Here is a 26,976-nt window from a genome sequence, read left to right on the forward strand (position 1 = left end):
AGTGATTGGAACAGCTCCAGCAGGGAGAGATACTCTCATGTTGTTCCTTAAACTTCAATTCATATCACCATTGTCTTGGGATTTTTTCTCACTTTTAAAATTCCTTTTCCTTTGTTGAGAGGTCAAAGATCACGGTGTTCTTTCCTTCCTTCCTAGCTTTCTGCAGTTTTTATTTTATGCTGGCTGTAGCTCAGTTGAAGCTTTTCTTCCTTAAGTAATTTTCTGTGGTGCTAGTTCTCTTTGCAAAACTAACCAAGGTCTAACACGCAGTGCCCCTTCTTCCAGCCAGTTGGAAGCAAGAGAGTGGGTGGTACAAGCAGACATAGGAAAACTGTTACAGTCTGGAGGGAAGAGGAAATGCCATAGTGGTCATGGAGAAGTTTCAGCACTGATGCTTGAAATAAAGTATATAGTTATTGTAAGTGAATTAGCACCAAATGTGTACACTGATGAAAGTGAAGTTTTGAACTATGTGTAAAATTGTTTTCTTTCACTCTAAGGGGGAAAATAACAACTGACTACTGTTCTATTTGTGGCTGACTTGTCTTAAAATACAGTACTCTACACATGGAATGTAGGAATTAGATGAAGAAGAGGAAAGTATGCAAGTGATGAAGGAACCAGCCTATTTATGTCAGTTGTCAGTTTGTTTAACCCAGCAAAACCAAGTGCAGGTGGAGAAGAAAGTTATTCTTAAGTTCTGCCTAAGGCATCAGTTAACTTTAGACCAGGATTATCTGCAGAAACAAAAAGGAGTAGTAGAGGAACGGATCCTTGAGGATTTGTTGTTTCAAGGAGACAAGTTTACGTGAGTGCGCTGAAGTAACATTTGCTTTAATGTAATAAGTAGGAATTGACCCAGTCAATTGTAATTCGGTTCTTCCTTATATGTGTACACTCATTTGCAGCAGCAGAGAAGTGCTGTTTAGATGTACTTGCCTTCTTGTCACTGCAGCAGTTACTTCACTATGAATTTAGTCAGGATTTTGGTTGGCTATGTGTCAGTCTGGAGATCTGTTTCCTGTCACATCACCAAATCCTTTTGTTTCATATGGACCATGTGACGTAAGACATTACTGATCTCTGAACTCTTGTCACATAGCGTTATATGTCAGTTAGGGTATGTAAGTATTCAGTGAAAGATATTTACTTAGAAATTTCCAAGTTAACTGTTTTGTTTGGATTGTAGTGTGGTGGGGGTCAGCCTCTTCTCCCAGGTAACTAGCAACAGGATGAGAAGTAGTGACCTGGAGTTGTGCTAGGGGAGGTTCAGGGTGGGTATTAGGATACATTTCTTCTCTGGAGTGATGAGATATTGGAAGAGGCTGTCCTGGGAGGTGTTGGACTCACCATCCCTGGGAGGTGTTCAAGAACCGTGTGGATGTGGCACTGAGGGTCACAGTTAGTGGGCATGGTGCTGGTGGGCTGACAGATGATCTCAGAGGTCTTAATGATTAAATTTAATGGTTCTGTGATTGTAATATATAGTTTCTCAGATGCAAAAATAGTAGTGGTGTTTCCATATGACAGTTGAAGAATAGTTGTATAGGCAGTGTGCTTTTTTGGAAGTTTACTGGCCAAAATGAAATTGTTCTTCAATCCATACCTCTGTTTTGAAGATTAACATCAAATTCTAATATTTAAGCTTACTGTGATGTTTGTGGGTAAATATGACAGGACAGTGGGCATTATATTCCTGTGGGTGAACTTGCTGTGTTTTGTATATTGAGATGTGTTGAGATAAGACATTTGAAGGTTTTAATTACATGGTTGTATGATTGTTGTCTTTAAAACAACTGTTATTGAAATAAAAATCACTGAGGCTCTCTCTCGAGTTCCATCTTGACTACACCTCCACATTACTGCTCAGTGTTGGTGCCTGTTTTGGAAGGCTCATACATCACAACCAAAAAAGAAGCTAGATTCAGTGTTTAAAAATATGTTGTCTTTGTTTTAATGAAGGTATTGCATGTGGCCATTTTTGCGTTGTTGAGAAGAAGGTGAAGGAAAAAATCTTGAGCTCAGTGAGTACACTGACAGATGCTAGAATGACCTTAGCATAGCCAAACGTTTACTCAGTGTTATTAAGAAGCCCCAAGGAACTAACAAAGGGCTCCTGCTCTGCCTCTTTGTGGAACTGCAAGAGGAGAGCCCTTTTCTGTAGATCTTGAAAACCACCTAGGTTGTAACTGCAAGGTCACATTGGTGCTTTTGGCTTTTAAACTGCAAAAACCTTTAATTTACTCAGGACTCTAGAAAATGCATCACTGTTATTTTTTCCAAACTTAAGAGGCTGCGGCTAATATGAATGCCAGAATGTGCCATGTAGATTCTTGTTTGGAAGAATCCATTCACTTCCCTATTGAGATTTGTATTTGAACAGTGCAGTGCCTCACATGCATCATTCCTCACTTCCTTTCTCTTGAGCTTTGAGTGACTTCTTGCTCTCTGTCATTTTGCTGAGAGACATTTCTGTAGTTCTGGAGAGCTTGGTGATTTCCATGCAGAAATGTTGGAATGAAGTAGAATAGTTGAAAGCCACTTATTTTCATGTTGTTCATCATGCCACTGCAGCTGAGCTGGAACAAGGGGAATGTAGGTAAGCAATAGAGCAGGTTCATCTGTAGGAGTGTTTGCTGCTGTAGCTGTGGTGCACTTCAGAGATACTGTAGAACAGACCAGAACACTTCATTTGGAAAGGGCCTACAGAGATCAAGTCCAACTACCTGAGTTCTTCAGGGCCAGCTAGAAATTAAGGTGTGTTTTTGAAGACGCTGTCCAAATAGTGCTTGAACACTGATGAGCCTGTTTTACTATTTGACTATCCTCACAGTAGGTGGTTTTTTCTCAAAGCTCATCTAAACCTCCCTTGAAGTGCTGGTATGGATGAATGGTTTGCTGATCAATGACTATCTTCCATTACCTGCTAAATAGACTGTCACTGGTTTTTGTTTGTTGTTTTTTGCCTTTTTTTTTTTTTTTTTTGTGGAGATCAGAACTTCCTTTCTCATTGCTCTTCAGCAGATGCTGTGTTCAGACAGCAAAGTGAAAAAGCTACGAATACTCAAACTTGCTTTCAGCAGAGAATGCATTAAGGGAAAATCCATCACCTCAGCCTGACTCCCATCTATTTTCATGTTTCTTTGTGTGTGTGTATGTGTGTTTTGTTTTCTTTTTTTAATGTGAGAAGAGGTCATCAGAACCCTTTTACTAAACATTTGTGTACTCCACAGAAAGTAGTAATGTTAGATAGTGTATGCACATAATGGTTCTTGACCACACAACAGTTGCAAAGGCTGTTACACAAAAGTGGATGTTTCAGTTACACATAACTATTAGGAGACTCCAAAGTATGACAGCTTCCAGATGTATGAAACGACCAATCCCTTTGTTTAGATTACACACCACAGCTGATGTCTAGATTAGTGCTGGCTGGACAAAGCTATGGGAGATTTGTCTGGTTTCCACAATACCGTGTTTATATTTCATTTGTATTTCTCCTTCAAAGCTGACCTGCTTGTGACCTGCTGGAGCTGTGTCCACTAGAATGCTAGTTTTAATGTGTCTGCAACTGCTTTTCTTTTGGTGCCTAACAGAATGTGTTCTCATTTTGACACTTGGACATTTATACCCCTTTTTTTATATTTCACTTATACAGTGAAATACACATTTCAACCTACGATCATCCAAGTAAACTGTGATTATAAAAAAAAAAAGAAAGTTTTCTGCCCCGCTGCTTGCTTGCTAAGAATATTTTGATTGGTTGAAATAGTGTCTTGATTATAAACGTCATGGGGCTGTCCCTTGTCAGGCATTTCTCTTGTCTTAAAAGTTCAGTGTTCCAGGCTCTGCACAGTGTTACTTCTCTGTGCATATGATGGTATGGATATACATGGTTCTTGCTACTTTTCTTGGAGTTCGATGGGAGCAGGAGTACAGTGCTTTACTGAAAAGTTAGTTCTTTGTGTCTATCATACAGTTATACCAGTCATCCTCACTTATCTTCAGCTGACATCTGTCTTGTACAATGCAGGAGTTTGTATTTTGCTTTTACTTGTTAGTAATTCTACTTGGAAAAGCCTGAAGAAACCAGTAATGGTTTCATGGCTAAGTGGTTCTTCTATAGTAAGAAGTGTCAGGGTTCAGAAAACTTTCACTAGTACATACTGTGTGAGTTCCCACTGCTAATTTACTGGAGTAGAAGATTCCTGAGATGGTGCCACACCACAGAAAACTCAACACTTTGAGCGTGATTTCTGCATTGATAAGCATAGTGGGCCACCTTATTTTAGTGCCTTTGAAATCAAGTTCAGGAAGATGTTCTGCTCCTGCAAAGTGTTTTGCATGATCTTTGCTATTACAGCATACTAAATAAGACTGATCAGTAGTGGGTGCAAATAAGCTGTGCAGCATAGCTTATTTTTATCTAGTAGTGTTGAGTTGGAATAATCATGGCCCATTTTTCATTGCACTAAAAATACATGGAGTGGAATTGCAAGGAATAACTTTGATTTCAGAATTTAAGAATATTTTTTAATCTTTCTTTTCAGGATAAACTTAGGTAATTTTTTTAATAGGAAAATTTAATATCCATAAAAACAGTTTGTTTGCTGTTACTTTTCTGTTTTTTTTGTTGTTGTTGTTTTTTGTTTTTTTGTTTTGTTTTGTTTTGTTTTTTCCATTCAGCATCTCCTCAGTTGCTGTAAGCATCCAGAATTTGGCAAACAAATGTTTTCTGAAGTAAAAAGTCCTTCATAGGAACTGCTGACTGAATATACATTTTGATGTATGGAGAATTTTAATTTTGGCTTTTTGAATGAATGTCTTGGCTTTAACTTCTGCTTGGTTTGGTGAAAGCTTAGTTATTGCAGTCCATGAGCAAAATATATAAGAAGTAAGGGAATGAGCAGTACCATAACCCAACTTTTTCAGCAAAGGTGCTGCTCCTTTAGAGAATTGTGCTGAATTTAATTTCAGCTTTAAATGTACAAGTAATCATTGTATATTTAAAGCATGTGTGTAGAGCTTATGAGCAAGAAAAAGCTAGTATTTTTAAGGTATGTGTGCAGTGTTTTACATGCATGTATCTGAAGCTGGAACTCAGCCCTTAAGCTGTAATAGAGTTTTCATTTACTAACAGTAAGATAAATTAAAAGAAACAACCTTCTCTTGTTTACCTGTCTGATGCATTTCTGCTTTTCAGTCAGTTAAGTGCAACAAGCTAGAAATGAGCAGTGTTAAGTCAAGTTGTATGATTTTTTTTCACCCCCCTTAAATCATTGCTTAAGGGCTTCTGGCCCCTAGCTCAGGAATTCTGCCCAAAAATGCCAGATGTATTACACAGTCAAGGATTGCAATGTAAATAGTGTTCTGTGCCATGAGAGCAGGGTGGTCCTCCTCCTAGTTAAAAAAAAAAAAAAAAGAGGAAAAAAAGTGTTATTTGTGTTTTTGACTGTACAGCCAGTATTTTGGAGCTGGAAGAGTGCTGATAAATTAGTGCTTTGGATTGGCAGATACTATAACGACTAGAACTGAGATACTAGAAAGCAAGATGTGGCTTGGCTGAGGCTACTTAATTTAGTCAAACAGACATATAGTAAGTAAAATACTAAAGTAAAGGCCATTGCTGACAGGCAGAACTCTTACCATGTTGTGAAGAACAGTCTTTTACATGTGGAAGGAACATGGACAAAGATTGGGAAGTAGGAAAAGCAGAGACGTAGAGTTCTTCTTGACTTCATGCTGTGTGATGGAAAGACTGGATATGTTTCTGCACCTTTTGAGTATAAACATTGTGGAACAGTTCTCATTTTTATTTAAATGGCCTTTGCTCTGTATTAACAGTGCTTACCTCCTTTGGGTGCAGTAGTGGATATCAGAGGTTTATTTCAATATTTTTCCATTTTTTAAAACATGGATAGATCTCTTCATAACACTTAAAATATAGTTGAAAGAAGATTCCACAAAGCTGACCTGAAAGAAAATTGCCAAGAGTGATTCAGTAATCAGATTTACGTTTGGGTTATCTGACGAACCTGTTGAGTCGCTGTAGCTCCCTTGGGTGTGTGCAGAGAGGAAAGGGATTATAGGACCTTATTTTTATGTGATGAACTGTATTTGAGTAGCTACAGGAATGTAGTCCCAATACAGATCACAGTGTAATCTGTTCAGTAAGATACCCGGAAGAAAAATACGGCCTTAGGAGCTCATTTAAACCTATCCCCTCCCACTGATGGAATGATAACATTCTATAATAAATAATAAAATAACTTCTACCCGTTACAACTTCATTTTTCTTTGTGAGTTACCTTTCTGTAATGGTAAGAAATCCTACAGATACTTTAAAGCAAATACTTTCTTGTAGTAGTGTTTCCTGTACAGTGTTTCTTACATATCTTGTTTGCTTTTCCACATGGGCCTGATTCTGATTTCATTTACACCAGCCTTATTCTGCTGGTTTCTCAAAGAGGAGTTGTGCGTCATGTGCAGAGAAGCAGCCTTAGCTGCTTAGAAGATGATTCTGTTTAAAAGGTAGATAATAGAAAATACAATATTCTAGGGGAAATTAGTAAGATCAAGAATCAAAACTAAAACATGTTTAATATGACTTCCAACTGTAAATAAAAGCTAGCAACCTGACAGAATTGTGATTAGAAGTAAACATCTATTAACTGCTCTTTCTAGAGATTTGGGGAAATAGGATGACCTTTTTATTCTTTTTTCTTTTTTCTCTCTCTCTCTTTTTTTTTTTTTTTTTTTTTAAATAGGCTACAGTTTCACATGGCTTGCAATAGAAATCTTTCTCCCTTTTTGTTTCCCACACCAATTGATTTATCATTTTGCTTGCAAGCAGACTTAGAATGTTAGGGCAGGAACACACTCACTTTTTTCTCGTAACTTTTTTGTTGCGGACCGAAACCAGTTGACTTGAATAAATTTTTCTGTGGTCTGAATGAGGCCAGCAACGTGGAAAAATCTTGCCATTCAGAGCCGTCTGAATGTACATTTCAGCCACACAGTAAGCTGTATTGGTAGGCAGTGGACTGCTAAATACAACCATTTTTCGCAGCAGAGAGTTAGACAGGTGATTAGCATAATTAGCACAGAGTAGGCTATACATATGGTAATGTTAAGTGTGTAAATGCCAGCTGCGGTGTAAAATTTATGTCAGGGGTCGACAGGGCTGTGCGAAAGTATTGTGTTACAGCTGCAGGTCAAAGCCTCCATTGCTTTACCCTCTTTTCTCTTGTTGGTGAATGCACTAAACAGAAGAGAAAGACAGACAGAAATATAACAGATAAGGCTTTGATTGAACAGCCTGGTTCTGTGCAAGAGGGGCTGCTCCTTAAAAAACAACAAAAAAAAAACACCAAAAAACTCCCAAAATCTACACATACACACACACACACACACACAAAACAAAGTGCCTCTCTTTCGCTATAGATTTTATTTTGCATCATGCAAGCTACAAATGTGTTGCTGTCTTTAAGCAGTGTCATTATGATGGGGGGAGGGGAACCGTTTGGGGGGAGGTAAAAAACTGGTAATTATTCTTTGAGGATCAAATACAAACAAAAAACTTTAATTCTGCTTCTCTTTTCTGCATTCCATCCCACTATTTCTTTTTTTTTTTTTTTTTTTTTTTATGTCTCTGTTATGTTCTGCACTTTGGAGGCTAGGAATTAAATAGTCCTGAAGGTGACAGCCTTATGTGTAATAAAATCTCAACAGTGCAACAATCTTCAAGCTGCATGACTGGTTTTAGAATAAGTGCCAGCAGTTCCTCTGTGGTTTTGTGTGTGGGTTGCTACACTTATTCCCCAGGTTCCTCCCACCTCCTAAACCACTAAATTCTTTTTAAATTAAAAATGACTAGTGCAGTTTTGTTGTTTTAAAGGCAGTGATGAAGTCTACACATCTGATGGGGAAATCTGTAAATCTCTTTGTTGCTGTAAAATCTTCATTCATATATTTCAGATTTGCATTTTTTTTCTTTTGTATTTTTTGTAGTCATCTACAAGAAGTGGTGGTGTTGACAGAATATAGTTCACACCACACTGACCTTGTGATGAAACTTCCTCACAGCTGCAGGGGGTCCTTATGAATCAACCCCTAATCCAGCTAATCCTGATCGCAACAAAATCATGAAAGTGGCTCCCAGTGATGTGTGTTTCCCTGCACAGATGCAGAGAGCAAGAGCGGTGCTGGAAATAAATCAGTCCGGCGTGATGTTCCTGCGAGGCTGGGGGAGCCTGTGTGTGAAGCTGGGGGTGTCCATTGTGCTTGACCCCTTGTGGCCTCAAGTGGAAGCTGGTGAAAGGGGGGCTTGGTGCTGGCCCTGCAGGGCCAGAGTAGCTTGTGGTGCCCAGGGGTGATGTCAGCCCTGCAGAAAGTGGGAGGAGAGAGCGGGGTTAATGTTATGCAACACACTGAATGCACTGGTGGAAAGCAAACGCTGTGAGCACTGGCATTGTCTCTAGACAAGTTTTGGAGGGTCTTGACTCAATACATAGAATTCAGCCACATGAAATCTCCTATATTTTGTCTGTACTCACAGTGAGTACAGCAGGGGCATTTCTACTCCTTTTTCTGGAGATTCAAACAATTTTGCTTCTAACGGGAGAATACAACATTTTTGTAAAGTGAAACGCCTGGTAATGAAGTAGAATTGTCTGAGTGATCAGACTGGCCAGAAGCATAAAAAAAAAGATCATTTTGTGGGATGTTTGTTCATTTCTTTAACTTTCTTTCTCACTGTCCTCTGTTTTAAAATGAATTTGGCCATATGGTCACGCTCTCAGCGTGTCTGACCCGGAATCTCTGATTGCATCCTGCGCAAATGTGCGCATTACTCCTTGGTGCAAATAGCAAGCAAACTATAAAAAATGGGCCTCCTGACAGATGCAGTACTGTCTTGGGAGCTGGTGGCCAGTAAGAAATATCGGGATGGAGGGAGCAATGACAGGCAGCAGGTTTGATGCTTTGGGGGAGTGCTGACCTGACCTGATTGTGTCCAGCAGTGAGAGCAGTTCTGCTTCAGTGCAAAGCCATTCAGAAGGAAGCTGCTTAGGCAACAACAGATGGTACAGGAAGCAGCTGGTAGGGAATACTTGAAAGAAACTGTACCCAGTTTCATAACATGCCCATTCCTTTCATTTTTCTTTTCTTTTCTTTTTTCGTTTTTCTTTTCCTTTTTTTTTTTTTTTTTTTTTCTCCTGAAAGCTTTATTTAGGAAATGGTATTTCCAAAAAAATCATGGATGAAGTTTTTCTTTACTGTTTGCTGTTCCTTTAAAAATTTTCATTAGAATTTTGTGCTACTCTGTGTACAGATGAAATCTGTGCTATCCCAGGAGTACAGATGAAAAGACTTCAAAATGCTGCTTTTACCCACACAGGAAAACAATTACATATTTGAGGAAAGGGCACTGAGAGGTTAAATGAAAAGCTGGGCCTATAGGAAAGCTGACTGCTGTGGAACAACACAGCAAATTGTTTTTAACATATTACCCAGCAGAAGCTTGTACCCAAGTTAAAGTAACTTAAGTCAGTTATTTTCAGCTGTTTTAAAATCCTTAGGTTTAGACCTTGAAGCCCCTTCTCAGATGAAGTGGAAATTCAGTCACTTTCAGTATGTGTGAGGATTTGGGCCTACTGTTAAGCGTGTATGAATGTTTGTTAACACTGGAAAGTAAAACCTCAGCTTTGCTCATCAGAGAATGTAAACTGTTACAGCATTGTAAATTATTAGAGTTGCTACAGTCTCTATTAGCTGCCTATCCCACCCATGAACTGGGTGTTCATGGCAGCTAATAGAGACATGTTCTCAGAATCACAGAATGGCTAGAGCTGGAAGGGACCTCAAGGATCAGGAATCTCCAACCCCCCTGCCACATGCAGGGCCACCATCCTCCACATTTCATACTAGCCACATCCTCCACATTTCATACTAGATCAGGCTGCCCAGGGCCCCATCCAGTCTGGCCTTGAACACCTCCCTGTCCCTGCTGGCCACCCCTCTTTTGATGGAGCCCAGGATCCCATTTGCTTTCCCAGCTGCAAGGGCACACTGCTGGCTCATGTTAAGCTTTTCATCAATCAAGACCCCCAGGTCCTTCTCTGCAGGGCTGCTCTCAAGGACCACTCCTTCCAGTCTGTATGGCTTGCCTTGGATTCCTCCAGCCCAAGTGCAAGACCTTGTGCTTTGCTGTGTTGAACCTCATCAGGTTCACCCAGGCCCACCTTTCTCACCTGTTGATATCCCTCTGAATGGCATCCCTTCTTTCCGGTGTCAACCGCACCACTAAGTTTGGTGTCATCAGCAAACTTGCTGAGGGTGCACTCGATTCTGTCATCGATGTCATTGATAAAGATGTTAAAGAGCACCGGTCCCAAGACAGACCCCTGGGGGATGCCGTTCGTTACCGGCTTCCACCTGGACATAGAGCCATTGATGACCACCTTCTGTCTGCAGCCTTTCAACCAGTTCCTTATCCATCGAGTGGTCCACCCATCAACTCCACACCCCTCCAATTTGGAGATGAGGATGTGGTGGGGGCCATGTTGAAGGCCTTGCTCAAGTCCAGGTAAATGGCATCGTTCGCCTTCCCCTGGTCCACCAATGCCTTCACTCCATCATAGAAGGCCACCGGATTGGTCAAGCATAACTTTCCCCTGGTGAAGCTGTGCTGGCTGTCTCAGATCACACACTCATTCCTCATGTGATCAAGCATGTCATCCAGGAGGATCTGCTCCATGATCTTCCCAGGCACAGAGGTGAGACTCACCAGCCTGTGGTTCCCTGGGTCCTCCTTGTAAATGGGAGTGACGTGACCCTTCTTCCAATCATCCAGGACCTCACCTGACATCCATGACTTTTCGAATATGATGGAGAGTGGCTCAGCAACCCCCTCAGCCGTCTCCTTCAGAATCCTGGGATGCACGCCATCCAGCCCCGTGGACTTGTACACATTCAATCTCATGAGGCAGTCTTGGACCTGCTCTGCCCTCACAGTGGGGAGGATTTACCGCCCCACTCCCTACCCAGAGGTTCAGGGATGCAGGGCTCAGGGATGTGAGAAGTACTGGAATCCTGGCCGCCAGTGAAGACTGAGGCAAAGAACTCATTGAGTACCTCAGCCTTCTCTCCATCCGTTGAAGCCAGTTCTCCCTTTACATTTACCAAAGGAGGTACGCTTCCTTTGGCCTGTCTCTTCTGGCCAGTGTACCTGTCTCCTTGATTTTTAGGAAGTAGCAGAGTCCCTTATTCCTCTGATACTTCACCCAGAAAATTCTGTAATTGGGCTTCTCCACCAAAACCTATGGCTCAGCTCTGACCCAAAGGAACCATGCCTTTGGAAGAAAGGACTGTTCACTCTGCGTTCATTCCTACATCTCTTTGTTGAGATGGTCAACAAGGATAGCAACTGTGATGGTGGTTTTCTATAATATGGACACCTGCCTGTTAGGAAATGGACTGAGACCACCAAATCAATTCACGTGAGCTAGCAAAACAGCTGTCAGATGGTAAACAACTTGTGGTCACTGTTGTTCCTGGCTTGATTAGAACCAGTGACCCAGAGGTGAGCAGCTCATATCCTGTTACCAAGGACATGTGTCACAGCTCAGTAAGCAGCTACTGCATTTTTATATTTAATTGGAAAGTTTGTACCAATTTTCTCTGTTTTGTATATTCTTGTACATTTCAAAGCTTCTATTATCTTTTTTTTTTCAGATTGTACTGCTGAACTTGTTCAGTTTCTTGTTTTTTTATTGTATTTTGCAGTGTCTCAACCCAGAGAGACACCAACCCAAAAGTGCATCAGCACATAAATAACTTCTTTAGTGATCTGTGTATTTTACCTAATCAGAAATAATGTAAATATACATTCTGCCTATGGCTGATAGAAATGCATACATGTAGAATAATCTTTATTTGCTTTTTACAAAGAAAACATTTTATCCTCTAAAACTGGAGGAAAAGTTTTCTACTGCAGTCTACAGCAGCTGTTGCTGGGCTGCCTTCCTAAGCCTGCAGACAGGCTTTGTATCCTTGTCAGTGTTCTAAACTTTGTCAAACTGGCTGAATGAAGAGCCGTGTTTGATGTGTGTTTTTAGTTTTGCTATTCATAGTCATGTCTGTAATGAAATCTGTAATAGCAATGTTGGAGTCATCACCATCATCTGTGAGAAGTAATTTATGACATCTCGGGAAGTAAAAAGCATCCTTTTGAAGTGCTTTTGGTTTTTGTAACTGTTTTTTTGCATTTTTAGTCAATAATTTTTTAAAGAAATATATGTATTTTTTAAGCAGAAATAATTGAGATAATCATTTTGCTTCTAGATTTTCCTAGAAACCAGTGTCCTTAAAGAGATTGGAGATGATAGAGTCTTTATATTGTGATATGCTGATGTCATTTTGTTGGACATTAGCATGGGAGGGGAGAGAAAAGTGTGGATTGTTACTTGCATGTTGGGAAGGAAATGGGATAGTGCTGGCAGCCTTAACCTGCACAGGCACAATTGTTGCTATTCCGTGTAAGAGATATAAATGCAGGCATGTGTATTCAGCAGAGTAAAAGCAGTGCAAGAAAACCTAGATACAGTGGGGTGTTCCTGACTGACGGTAGTCCAGTGCCTAGCACAGGTCATGTTTAATTAATTGCAGGATAAAGATCATCATTCTTTATTGAGCTGTTGGAGCAGTCCATTAAATGACCATATAATCTCTTTAGGACACTGTCTTACCCGTACATTCCAGCTCTCTGAAATGCATCATTTCCCTTGAAGTTTTATGTTACATTATTAAATAAATGAGCATTAAAAAAAAAAAAAAACGTAACAAAAATTTTGAAATGCAATCCTAATAGTCTGACAAGATCCCTCATTAGCCTCATTAGAATTTTCAATGAAAATGTTACGCAGTCCCTCTAGAACCTCTGTACTTTGCCAGTAAATTCTGAAGAAGTTGCCACCTTACCCACTTCTTCTGTCAGGGAAAATGAGGATGCTAAGGAGTACTTCTGTGTGCAGAAAAACTGTGTTCTACAACTGAAGGGAACATGATGAGCAAGCAGCATGCACAGGCTCCTTTAAGAGCAACAGGAAGCTTTAAATCAAAAGGCTGTTATTTTTCTGTGCCCAATAAGAGGTAGGGTAGTCTTCGTATCTGCCAGAGAGCTCAACTCTCCATTTCTTTATTCAATCCTGCGTGATTTTTCTTAGGTACTGCATTCTATTACATGACAGGTGTAAATATTTCTACACTGATAAACATTTAGGACAGGGAGCTGAAGCTGTGGCAGTCTGTCTCTTTTGCCTTTCATTGTAATGGACTGAAACTTCTTCCAATCTGCAATTTTTGAGCAACATACCATTACACATGTAATAGAAATGGCATATGGGAACAGCAAAAAGAGAGACTTGGTGAGGACGAAGAGTAAAAGAAAGCTCTCAACAGCAGTCAGGCCAGAGAGAGATCTTGTTCTGGTGACAGGTGGGAATGTGCTGGAGGTGTGTGGTGGCTGCAGGTGTCCCTCAGGCAGTGATCTCATGACTCATGTAAACAATCCTGGAAAAATGTATTCAAGTGTAAATACTCTTTGGAAGTCTTTAGAAGGTGAGGTCTCCAGAAAATTTTGTGCCATTCATGCAGTTCAGACTGGCCACGCAAAAGCTTAGGTCCCTAGACCAGTAGTATTTCTGGAAATACTGAGTTCAGTTTCTCAAAGTCTTGTCACTCCACAGTGTCAGGCAGATGTTTTCATCCCAATTGTTGACTCTCAGGAATGTTCTTTTTTTAGAGGGAACTTGGTCTCTGCTAAGGTAGTTGCTGTACAATCATGTACAAGGTAACTACTGAATGGTTAATTCAGGTTGTGTACGCATCTGAAAAAAAAAAAAAAACAAACAGAAAAACCCTCAGGCTATACGTTGCAGTTCAGGAACCTGAAATGGAACATCATAACGTGTTCCAAAAAAGAAGCATTTCACACCTTTTGAACAAACAGACAATTAATTAGCAAACAGTGATTTTTAGCTATATATTGCTTCATTTAGGATCAGCCTCTTAGCATAGCAGAGGTCAGATTTGTTCTTGAAAGTGCTCAGCATGGAAGACACTGCAGTTTGCAGCAGCAAATTGCATGATACAAGCATGTTAAGATAATACAAATATACCAAAATACCATTTTGAATGCCAGTCATGGGAAATACATATGTAAGACAGCAACATTTGTAGTAGAAATGAGTACATCGGCTGAAAGATGACTTCTTTCTGAATCGATGACTTCAAAATTGTCATTGGAAATCCTGTAAGAAGCTGTAAAAAAAAAACCAACCAAATATGTTTTCACTCTTGTGTCATTTGAGGGTGCATCAGTATTGTGCAAATGTGTACTAGAAGGAAGCAGTTTTTGTTTTATGGTTGCTTCTCACTTAAGATGCACCAGAACATTTTACTGTGACCCAGGAACTTGGTAACGGGATATGGAACCTTCCACCTACAGGTCATAGGTTCAGGTCTGCCTCAACTTAAGAATGACTAAAACTTGTTACCACATAACAGCTGCTCATTGCTCTCGGGGGAGGGAGAGATGGTGGTTGTCCCAGTTCTCTTGGTATCCTTGGGAAGGGCAAAGCATTCTGTACCTTCCCCATCTTCTGATTAAGTCTTTGGGAATTTCAAGAGAAGCAGCAGCGTGTTCAATGGTAGAGGAGGCTGACAGACGGGGATATTGGTATGGGGACAAGTAGAGATGCTCTTCTCTTTTGTGGAAAAGCTGCTCAGGCAGGAAGCAATGCCCATCAACAAAGGTGCTGGCAAGAAAAATGTCTTCAGTTGAACACTAGTCTTCACACATATGTTTAAGCATTAGAAACTGATATATTATCTGAGATATGGTTCCAGGACAGTGATATTATTATTGTGTCTTGATATTTTTCTCTTCTTTTTAAATTTTTCTTGTTAGCTAAATTTTGCAGAAAACATGGTATCATTTTGAGTAGAAAGACACCTAAAATCTGTTGACTCCGCTTGAAGGATAGTGTACAAACTACTGCTTGTATTATCATTGGCCATGAGACAATGTGTAGATGTGTTATTTAAATTGGTGTTATGGCTTGCAGGCATTTGTGCCACCAATTCAGCTGACTTGACTGGGCATTAATTCAAATAATGGACTCAAGTGCTATGAAGTGATTTCTCATATATCAAAAAAGGAGAATGAAGTATGAGTTTTGTCACCAAGATGTTAGAGGGAGATAGTTCTGTCTTTGATAGTGAACAAAATCAGAAATATTGATACTCTATGTCATGTATACAACAGAACTCCATTGCATTTCTAGTACTGCATTTCTAGTACTGTTGTCACCAAATATAAGCAAATAGAGCCCATGAAGGAAAACCACAAAATACGACCATTTTATTCATTGGTTTTATTTTCCATTACATCATTTGTCCTATAATGTTTTTTCACATAATTGTGTCTTTGGTAGTCTGAATTTTCCTTTGCAAGTTTACAGTTTCTTTGTATACATGTCTGTTACATTGTGTAAAGTACCTGTATTTGCCCACTGAGTTATCTTTGCTCTGTTTGGCAGAGTAAATGAACATAATGGGCCTGTCAAATAATAAAATGGTGTAATGCCTTAAGAAAAATGCAGAGAAGACCTACTGTTGAGTTCTGGAATATGTGCCCATGTTCCTGGATGGTTTTGCTATTTCTGTTTTGAATGAAAAAGAGGAGAAAACTTCTCTTCTGTTGGCTGACTTGTGTGATGCAGTTTTGATTAGTTAAATGTGCCTTGTTCTGTGGAGTTAATGTGGTTTGACAGGACCTTGATTAGGAAGCAATTGTTTCTGTTGATAGTAAACAGTTGGTCACTTTCAGCAGAGATAGGAATGTCGGCTTTTGTCTTGCATGACGTATGATTTGTTGTTTCAAGTCTTAGCTAAATTCAAAAGTAAAGTGTGAGCAGAATGGGAGAGAAGATAGTACCAGAAGTAGATATTTATGATAGAGCCCACAGTCCTCATAAAATTGGGTCTTAATAAAGGTTGGGTCTTTGCTGGCACAGAGACACAAAGAGGGAGAAAGGTATTTAGTCTTCTGAAATGCTTGCTGTGTGAAGGACTGCAAAAGAAGCTCTGGTTCTGTGACACACAGGTTAGGGTAACTGTGGTTCTCTATTCCCTCTCCATATTCTTGTAAAAAAGAGCAGATTTTAACGTATCATAAGAGTCCTGGATGGGGGAGAAAGACAGCAGTGATCATGAACATTAGGCTGTTGAGTGAAAGTGCTGGGATTATATAAAAATCCCCCACACAAAAAAGGTATGACAAATATGATACAAGGGTGTGCAAACTAACTTTCAATCTATGGTTGCTGTTTGATATGAAGCTTAACTTGAATCTGTATTTAGCTGTGATTACTCTGCTTATACACAGTGAAAACATCTAAGGCAAAATCTTAGCTATTTCTAATGTTTTATTTGTGATATAATTAAACAACTTTTTTGTTTGTTTGTTTTTTGTCATCATGCATGTGCAGTGATAAAAGGGATGTTAGGAAGTTATAAGTAATGATCTAAAAATTAAGTGATGCCTCATGCCAACATGATGATACGGTTTAGTTGTCGATGGTCTGATTCTGACAGGATTTTCCATGCCCAGTTTCTTTCCTGGTGGTCCTCTTAGCCGTAGGGATATAGTGCATGCATAGGTTGAGGTCCCCCTTATTTAAGAAGTATGGTCTTGGCTTGTTCAGACTTGAGAGTGTCATTTCCCACATTGCCAGCTAGTTACAGATCAGTATATGTCCTAGGAAGACATAGATGTGCATGTCTAATTTCTCTTCACACTGTTGCAGAGCTCCCCAAGGTGAGTGAGACAGAAAAAAATGTAACAGAGCAGGTCTGTAGCTTGGACTTGGCGAAAACAGGTGTTTATTGTATTTTAGTCCTTCTCATCTGAATGTGGCCTCAATTCAGCTAGTCAGATGAATTAATTGCCCTTCCTGCCCTTCCATTGTTAGAGTACATAGGAGGTTGTATAAAGTACACAATCTCTAGCTGGTCTTTGAGTGGGAAGATAATTTTCCATTTTTATGTAATATTTCTAGCAAGAAAAATTGAATATGGCTCCCTCTAGAGCCTATCTACTTTGCAGTTTCCTGCCGCCTTTTCCTTTCCTTCTTTAAAACAGTGTTTTGATATGAAGCACACTGTTCAGTTCATTTGGATTTATAAAACAGTCACTGCATATTCATTGTATCCTGTATCACAGGGTAGTACGCAGGTGCAGAACTACTGGGGCAAATACACCATAGATGATTCTTTCTGCTAATTCAAAGCTAATTCTCTTAATGTTAGCTTGATATTTTTTCTTTTTTATTTGGAAGAAGTAGCGCTGATCACCTACTCTTTCTCTGCTCACTTTTTTAACTGAAGAGAAATATTCTGCTTCTGACTTTGCCAGATTATTTAGGAGGAGGGTATTAATTAAAGCCATTTTTCTTGAGGTGTGCTATTGGAGCAGTGTGTTCATGCAAGTATAAATAATTGTGACAAAGAAGTATTTGATTTGGTTCAGACAAGTTGTAGAATCATAGCGTGGCTTAGATTGGAGGGATCTTAAAGATCATCTATTCCTGATCCCTTGCAGTGGGCAGAACTGCCTCTCATCACCTAAAGCTGCTCAGGGCCCCATCCAGCCTGGCCTTGAATGCCTCCAGGGATGGAGCATCCATAGCTTCTCTGGGCAGCCGTGCCAAAGCATCACTACCCTCTGAGCAAAGAATTTCTTTCTAACATCTAATTTCCCCTCTTTTAATTTAAAGCCATTCCCCCTTGTCCTGTCAGTGTCAGACCATGTTAAAAGTTGCATCCCCTCTTGCTTGTAGTCTCCCCTCAAGTACTGGAAGGCCACAATGAGGTCTCCCTGGAGCCTTCTTCAAGCTGAGCAAGCCCAGTCCCTCAACCTTTCTTCACAGGAGACATGCTGCAGCCCACTGATAACCTTCATGGCCCTCCTCTGGACCCACTCCAACAGCTCCACATCTCTCCTATGCTGGGGGCCCCAGACCTAGACACAGTACTCCAGATGGGTAGTCAAGAAGTGTAGAGCAGATTGGGTACACCCTCCCTCTTCCTGCTGACCGCCCCCCTTTTGATGCAGCCCAGGCTACTGTTACCCTTCTGGGCTTAAGTGCACACAGCTGGCTCATGTCCAGTTTTTTGTCCACCAGGATCTCCGAGTCCTTCTCCTCTGGACTGCTCTGAGGGAGTTCTTCTATTCTCTGCTCACATCTGGAATTGCCTTGACCCAGGTGCAACATCTTGCACTTGGCCTTGTTGAACATCATTAGATTCTCATGTGCCCGTTTTTTGAGCCTGTCCAGGTCCCTTTGGATGGCGTCCCTCCCTTATATTGTGTCAACTCATCACTCAGTGTGGTGTTGTCAGAAAAGTAATTGAGATTACACTCAATAAGAGAAGGAAAAAATTGTGGTTTTTTTGGGAGGGAGGGAGAGGTGAGAGGACGGGGGAGGTTCATATTTACATGAGGAGGATTGATTATAACATAGAAAAAAAAATTGTTTGAAGCTTTGATTTACACATCATATTATAGTACAGTGGGAGCTTTAATAAGGAGTATGATTTTTTGCTAGTATTTAGTATTACTAAAGTAAATTTCTTACTAGTTTTAGTTACTCTGTGATCTTTTTGAGATAGATTAGTCCATGCATGTACTATAGCTTTTCTGACTGGAGGAAGCTTATTGTGGTCATCACAAATTAGCAAATTTTGGCTAATTCAAAACTTTTTTACATCAGTTGGTGGACGAGTGAGTCAGGAGTTAAACTACACACGGCAGAAGATTGGAGAAGAGGCCATGTTTAACCCCCAGCTCATGATTCAGACTCCGCAGGAAGACGGAACTAATGTACTAACAACAGAAGCACTCCGACAGCACCTTGACTCTGCACTTCAGGCCAGCAGAGTACATGTTTATATGTACAACAGGTAAACAGATAAGCAAAAGTTTTCTTGGTGATATTTAACTACTGAAAATTGTACTTGTTTTTCCCTCCACATATTTCTAAGTGATTAGAATTTTTGAGCCTTTGTTTTAGGACTTTCTAATTTGTCTGCTACTGGTAGGTAGCTTTGGAAGAGATTCTGAAAACGTGCCTCTGTGAACAGTTCTACAGTATTCAGCAGTTGTCTTCCTTAAGAAGCGATGTCTATGCTCCCAGTGTAAAATCTTACTGATGGTACGTTAATATCAAAAAGCTTTCTGTGTTAGAGATGTATTCATTCACTGACACACCACCTTGAATCACATAATAACTCTAAACACTAATACAATTTACTGTCATTCCAGTAGTTGGTGTATAAAGGGAGATGAAAATACTGAAGACTGGGAGCTTTGTGGTATCCAACAACAGCAAATTCTAAAACTGTGCCTTACAAGGGTACCAGCTTTGGACTACTGAGATATCTCCCTGAAAAGTGGTTCTTCCAGGGTTACTGCTTATATGATGATGTGTCTAGGGATGCTCTCTGAGGCATGAAACCCAGTGTCTTTTAGGATCTCTTTTCAGCATATCCAGCTGATGCCTGAGTCAGCTTGTGCTCAGGCTCCAAATAGCATTTACCTGGCTCCTGCTTTGTTTTAAAAGTGCCAGAAGTCACATCAGTAGAATTTGTAATTCAGCTGAAAAAGGGAGGGAGAAAATCTGATGGTTTCTTTCCCTCCTGTATGTGAGTCAGTTTAGGAATATTCTAGTCCTCTGAGCCTCAAGATGAGTTGTCTTTTGATTGCGTTACTGAATGATAACTGAAGTCACAAGTGGCCTCATTTATATAAAGTCAAATTTCTGTCCCTTTTAATCATGTCAACTAGTCTGCTCACCCCAAAGCAGCTCTATCTACAGGGAGCGTTTAGAACAGCTGAAACAAAAATATCTATTTTATAACTACAAAAATAATTTTTTGTGTGAGGTGTGGTATGTTATGTTGAATAAAATTTGCCTTCCTCAGTGGTTTGCTACTTGAAGCTAATAAGTGAGTATAAGTTGTTATTTTGAATGTACATTACATTTAAAAGATAACTTTTCAGTTATTGTGGAAGAAAAATATTTGTTCTTTCTTCTTATTACAGACAATGGAAGTTGGAACATTTATGTTATAAATCAGGAGAACTCATCACAGAAGCAGGTTACATGGACCAGGTATGCATAGCAGGCATTTAGTTGTAAGCTTTTTCTCATAATCATAATTCAATTTACGCTGCTTAGATTATATTCTTAGTCTAACTGTATATTTACCACTTCTCATTTTGACAGATTATAGAATATCTTTATCCTTGCTTAATTATCACTCCTTTGGACTGCTTCTGGGAGGGAGCAAAGCTACAGTCGGGAACTGCCTATCTATTGTAAGCATGCTTTTACTTAACTTTCTAGTCTGACTAATTTTAATTCTGTATCTATGTATGATTTTGGATTGCATTCTGATCGTTCATTGACATTCCGGTTTAACAGAAAAATAAAATTACAGTGTCTCTACTGAAAATATGCATGGACTTTTTTTTAAATTGAACAGATATATTTTTGATTCTGTACGATGATTTGTGGTAATCAATTAGATTTCTGTATTGTTTTTCTCACTCAGCTAGCATGCAGAAGAAGCTCTGAGTTCTCAATCAAAGCTTTAGGGGCTTTATGCTTCTTTTGGAAATAAACTTGTCTCTTTTTTTCTTAATTTACAAATAACATTGATTAATTGGAAATTTTATTTCTAAGAAAATTTCTGGGGTTAAATCTCAGATCTTCCGAAGGAACAAAAAACCAAATCCTTTGCTAACGAGATCATTAAAGAAGCCGTGTATAGCATCTTTGATGGGTAGTTTCTCACAATTTACAAGTGTGATATTATATGCCCTGAATCCTTCAAACAGTTGTTGATACGCACAGGCATTTTCTGTTAATTATGCAAGAGTTAGTCTTTGAGTTATTGTTTCTGTTCTGGTTTGCCTGTATCTGTAAAAGCAATTTGCAATGGCTATCTCATAATCTTTAGTGTACATTTCTTGATGGAAAATGTATTGGGTTTGTGTTCTCTCATTGGGAAAATTCGAATAATGACTTAAGCCTGGTTAAGCAGATACAGTGTGGTTTGAACCACAGAATAAGGCAGCCAAAATCCGTTCTAGCCTGTCAACATCACAAATTCAGAAGCGGGGGGTAGGAAACGTGACAGTGATAGTAATGGCAGCCATGGTAGCAGGAGAGCTTGCAAGTCAACAGTCAAGCTGTCAGGGCATTTGAAGGAGAAGTATTGTTATAGATAAACAAAGATCAGCTGTATTGATTGATTACATCTGCAAGATGATTATTAGAGTAGTAAGAAGTAATCTGATACTATGAGAAAGGCTTTCTTTCTTCAGCTCCCTCTTTTCTTTCGTTCTCCCCTCCCCCTAGTTCTATGAAGCAGCAGTTGGCTGCTTTTTTATTATTTAGGTGCTTGATAATTTGTTTTCCTTTGCTTGTGAATACATTGTATCTTATACAATAACTTCGTAAAACCTGAATTTTTTATTTTAAATAACAGCAAGGCTACAAGAAAAGTACATAAACAAATATAATTAAAATATGCCTTATTTTGTATGAAACAGCCTTATCAGCAAAAGTAATAACTTAGAAAACAAACATACTTTAAAAAATAAAACAACCCTCAATTATTTGTGCAAATATGAGTATGTTTGTTTCGGTACTTCTTTTGTCTTCCTTTATTTTAATACTTCCTCTCCGATTTATTTTGCAGAGGGAAGCCTCCTTTGCAGTGGATCAACTTTGACCCCTTAGAATTCTTGGAAGAGTTAAAGAAAATAAACTACCAAGTGGAAAGCTGGGAAGAAATGCTGAATAAAGCAGAGGTTGGTCATGGCTATATGGATCGACCTTGCCTGAATCCTGCTGATCCTGATTGCCCAATCACAGCTCCCAATAAGAATTCTACCAAAGTAAGTTTTCTTGTGCTTGTTTGTATCTTTTACTGGGGAGGCTGGAGGTAGGGAGGAGAGAAGCAGCAGTACGTAGGTCTAATTATTGACTGATGTTACCTGCTGCTGAAACAGAGTCACTAACTTTCTGTCATTCTGTGATGCACTAGTTAATCCCCCATTTTTAGAGTCAAGAGTACAGTTAGCTGCTGGCCAGGCAAGGCAAAGTAGCAGCATAGCATTTCAAAAGATTTAATTCCTCAGATAGAGATAAGCAGTACTGAATTGCATCTGCTCTGTATGCTCACACCGGACAGCAAAGCCTTCCTTCCTTCACGTTGGACCAATTGTGTTTACTTTGTGAATACTTTGAATTAATGGTCCCCAGTTTTATACATCTGCCTTTCAGTCAGGCTTTGGAAAAGTTACTGTTTGTCAATTAATACCTGACTGATTTGTCCGCTTGAGTTGCTGAGCATAATTTCTCTTTTTAGACCTCTTAGACAAACTTTAATATCAGTTATTTTATTGCATGGGATTTTGATTTATGGTACAAGTTTGTATGAAGTTATGCAACTGATTAATTTCTTCTTTATAACTTTTTCTAGCCTCTTGATGTAGCCCTTGTTTTGAGTGGTGGATGCTACGGACTGTCAAGAAAATACATGCATTGGCAGGAAGAGTTAATTATAGGTGGTACAGTCAAGAACAGTTCTGGTAAACTTGTCAGGTAAAGAAACAAATGGTTAAAGGAAATTTTAAAGTTTTTCCCTGCTAGAGTTTGGTTACTGGGGCACGTGTATTTATCTTTTGTATGTATTATGAATCCTTTTAGGAGGACATGCATGTCTGAAGAAAGCAGAACTTAGAACAGTGATTAGATGATTGTTTAATTGGCATCACTGCTTCCTGCTTCTAACCTCAGAATGATAATGCACATTTCTCAGAAACAGTGTTGGTTTTTTTTTTCCTGGCAGCTTTGTTGTTTGGCATGTATGTATAAAATATTGAACAGTGTTTGAAACACCAAACAACTTTGAGCGTTTTTTGAAATACTGTCAAAGGAAAAAGGGGGAAAAATACAAGTAAAGTACTCACTTATTTTACTTTTCTCAAAATTCAAACTAAGCTTTTTGTTTAGAATCAGTATGGAGAAAAGTATACTCTTTATGTTATCACATCTTGAATATATTTTTGTCTGATAAAACAAAATACTTTTTTAGACTTTTTAAAGAAGTCATGGAAGTCAAGACTTCAGTGGGGGAAAAAACCTGTGAGAGAGAACTACACTGAAAAATATATGACATAGTAAGCTAAAGGAAGCACAATTATCATCTATTTAATATAGATGTTTTTTATTGGAAGTCTTACTATGGATTATGAACTTTTTTTTTACATTTCCACTTTTCCACATTTCCATTAAAGGGTTATTTATTGTGGTAAATCTTTCACCAGATAAACCAAAGAATATGCTTCTAGTGACAATAAAATTGTCGGATGCATTTGCATGTTGTGGGAAGTCTTCATGGATAATTGTTGCCATTGTGTACTCCTCCCAGTTTATTAGACACCAGGAGTTAAATAAGGCGTTTCTCTCAAACGGTTAAAGAAGATGAAGGTTTTCAAATGACAAATTGCCAATGGCGTTTACAAGATCTTATAGAAATAACTATTGTGTCATCTTCACAGTAATATGTTATCTGTTAATTGTGATCCTTATAATTGCTTTGTAGAGTTACATTCTTTGCTCCCCACAGTGATCCTGTAAAAAAAATAATGGTAAAATAAAGTTCAATGAAACTAAGTTTAACCACAGTACTTAGAAGACCCATACCAGCCGCACCAGATACATAGTTAGAATAATCATACTTTATTCAATTTTAATATGAATGTGTGCTCTATAGAATCAAGAGCTGCTATTAAGCTCTCATTTGGGATTTCATGCCATTAAAATAATTTACTGAAAATACTGATTTTATGCCTCTTCTTCCTCTTATTTCTCTGTTACAGTGCTCAGGCTTTGCAAACCATGTTTCAGTTAATGACTCCTAAGCAAATGTATGAGCACTTCAAGGGATATGAATATGTTTCACATATCAACTGGAATGAGGATAAAGCAGCAGCAATTCTAGAAGCCTGGCAGAGGATGTATGTCGAGGTAAAACTGAAAATAACCTAGATGCCATAGTATAAAATCTTACTGAGATCCACTATCCTTTGCTATAGGTTTTTATAGTATTCCTTCACAGAAGATGCCTAACTAAAACTGAGTTATTCCCTCTCAGTTTTAAGTTGATTTGGTCTCTTTTTTAATTGAGAAGCTGCTTTGCTATTCACATATGTGAAGCCAGGAAGACTTCACTGTTTGGTGTCCTGAACATGTTTGCTTTGTTGAATGTGAAAAGGAACTGAAGAGCTACTTGGAATTTAAAAACAGTTGGTTAGAATGATTATTCTAAAGGTGTCTGGAAAATATTAGCTAGCCATCAATTGCTCTCCCAGCAACAGTCTGGGTGGGAAGGCCATGTGACAGTGCCTGGCCTTTGTGTCCCAAACTGTGACCTCTTCTGTGCTGCTTCTGATCTTTGTGAAATAGCCCTGCCATGGGGGAAAGAGGAGCGTTCTGAAGAGCATGCTGGCCTTGATTTAAAGGCAAGACTTATTCTACAGCAGAGTTATGGAAAGAGAAAACCTTTACGCTGAAATTGAAATCATCTGTGAATACAGTAGACTTTTCTAAAGCATGCAGATTCTTGATACTTGATAAACAGTAGCTTTCAAGAAGTAGTTATGGAACATACTTCATCTAGAATCACTGAAATCTCTTGTGTAAGGTTTATGCTATAACAAGAACATAAAGGCAAAAACAGTTTCAGGTGTTTTCTGTAGAAAATATTTTTGGTTGTTTTTTTCTTTTTTTAATTTACACACAACCGCTTTTTTATTTTTCTATTCTTAGGTTGTTCATCAAAGTGTTGCACAAAATTCTACTCAGAAGGTGCTTTCCTTTACAACAACTACCCTGGATGACATCCTAAAGTCATTTTCTGATGTCAGTGTTATCAGAGTAGCTAGTGGCTACTTACTAATGGTAATAAAACAAATTGTATTTATTTAATTGTTTTTAGAAGTAGTGCATGGTTTAAATATCTTCTTCATTCTTACCAGTCAGTAGTCCAGAGCAGTCTTTCCATACTAAAAAAAAACTTGCTGTCTGTAAAGTTTTGTCACTTCAGCATAAAATATCCAATGTGTTTATTCTGTTTAAAAAGGCTTGTAAAGATGTGTGTGGAAGAGAGGGATATCACTTCTAAAAAATGGTCCATTCTAATACTTTACTTTTTTTTTTTTCTTCCCCTTTTCTCCTCACCCTCACCCTGACCCTTCCTTTCAGCTTGCCTACGCCTGTTTAACAATGCTGAGGTGGGACTGTGCCAAGTCTCAGGGTGCCGTGGGACTGGCAGGAGTCTTGCTGGTTGCACTGTCAGTGGCTGCAGGCTTGGGTCTGTGCTCACTGATTGGAATTTCCTTTAATGCTGCCACAACTCAGGTATTTAGGAGCCAAAAGTCTTATTACTAGTACTTTGTTAGTGAATGAACACATATGAATCTTTGGGGAAAATAAACTACCAAATTATTTGTATTGCTGTTTTACACTTGTGCTTTTGTCCTGTTGAGTAACTCGAGCTGTGAGAAATTAAGTGATGATGATTCCAAATAATATTAAAGAAAAAGTCAGATACTCAGTGGTTTATATAATTATTAGATTCTGTATACTTTTTTTTTCTGTGCTCCTATGTAAGTCAAAAGCATAAAGTTACTTCAACTAACCGTGTAATAGCAAGCTGCAGGGTAGATCATAAAACGAGAGTCATTGTTTTTACTTGTTTTGTTCTTTTTTCCCAAGGTTCTGCCTTTTCTTGCTCTCGGAGTTGGTGTAGATGATGTTTTCCTTCTAGCTCATGCATTTAGTGAAACAGGACAGAATAAGAGAATTCCATTCGAGGTAATGAGAAAGTGGGGAGTTAAGGTGAAATAAAAGGCTTCCTGTAGGGAAAGATACTGAATTAATAATGGATTAGTAATGATTTTAAACAAACAACAGTTCATTTAAAATTTTTTTAAGCTTTTTCTTAAAAGCTTTTTTTTTTCTTTAGAGGTTTTTTCCCTGATTTGTATAACTTAAAGTTTACTCAAAATGTCTGCAATGTAAATTTGAGAACAAACTCAAGTGTGCATCTGACATTAAAATTGTAGAATGCTTTCAACAGAAGGACACAGTTTTAGAGCAACAATAAGAAAGAAATTATTATCTGTTACCTTTATTTGTTATGTCTTTAATTTGTGATTTTAAGAGTTTTTCTTCTGTTTTCCTTTCCTATCCGTTATAATTGACTGTGACATTTCAAAGCATAACATTCATATAATGAAATCTAAGATGCCACCACTTCTGTGATCTTTTCCTTTTATTGACCTTTGTATCTTTCGTTCGGATTTCATATCCAAAGTATAAATTATTTAAAAACAACATAAGTTTGCCCATTCTGTTGTGTACAAGCAGTATCTTCCCTGTGCTCTTCGTAGGTGGTTCAGCATACTGACATTACAATGCTATAACCTATTTGGCTGAGAAAATCTCCTATGCTTGCTTCTGTTGATTTTCCTGGGTGGCTGTTCCTGGGTTTGGAGTTGTTTTTATGTTGTATACTTCAAGATGTGTAGATGTATTATGAATCTGTGGTGTTAATGCATGCTTATTTTGTCTGAAAAATGGTAACAGATAAACATCCATTGACTCCATCAGTAGACAATGCATCCTTCTTAAATTGCAGATAATCAGATATAATGACAGTATTAACTTAGTTTTGTCTTTAAAAGCTAGAATCAGATTTGATAATGTTTTCTACCCACAAAAAATAAACTAGTATTTTATTTGTCATCTGCTTTTCTCCTGGACAGTATACTTTCTT

The 26,976-nt window shown here is 38.7% G+C and overlaps 1 protein-coding gene across 4 annotated transcripts in view; it reads left to right on the plus strand.

Moving 5' to 3' along the window:
* The window catches only part of PTCH1 (patched 1), a 62,726-nt gene that overhangs the window by 4,694 nt on the left and 31,056 nt on the right, over window positions 1–26,976 (plus strand). For all 4 annotated transcript variants that reach the window (XM_031608201.2, XM_090130587.1, XM_090130588.1 and 1 more), the window contains 9 exons: window positions 18,834–19,023; window positions 20,165–20,234; window positions 20,349–20,440; window positions 21,829–22,027; window positions 22,615–22,736; window positions 24,017–24,164; window positions 24,966–25,097; window positions 25,401–25,556; window positions 25,914–26,012. In XM_031608201.2, the coding sequence (XP_031464061.1) occupies window positions 18,834–19,023; window positions 20,165–20,234; window positions 20,349–20,440; window positions 21,829–22,027; window positions 22,615–22,736; window positions 24,017–24,164; window positions 24,966–25,097; window positions 25,401–25,556; window positions 25,914–26,012 (1,208 nt within the window). The remainder of the gene's footprint in view (window positions 1–18,833; window positions 19,024–20,164; window positions 20,235–20,348; window positions 20,441–21,828; window positions 22,028–22,614; window positions 22,737–24,016; window positions 24,165–24,965; window positions 25,098–25,400; window positions 25,557–25,913; window positions 26,013–26,976) is intronic.

Source organism: Phasianus colchicus, chromosome Z, assembly GCF_987193195.1.
Source record: "Phasianus colchicus chromosome Z, bPhaCol1.hap1.1, whole genome shotgun sequence".
NCBI classification, from domain to species: Eukaryota; Metazoa; Chordata; class Aves; order Galliformes; family Phasianidae; genus Phasianus; species Phasianus colchicus.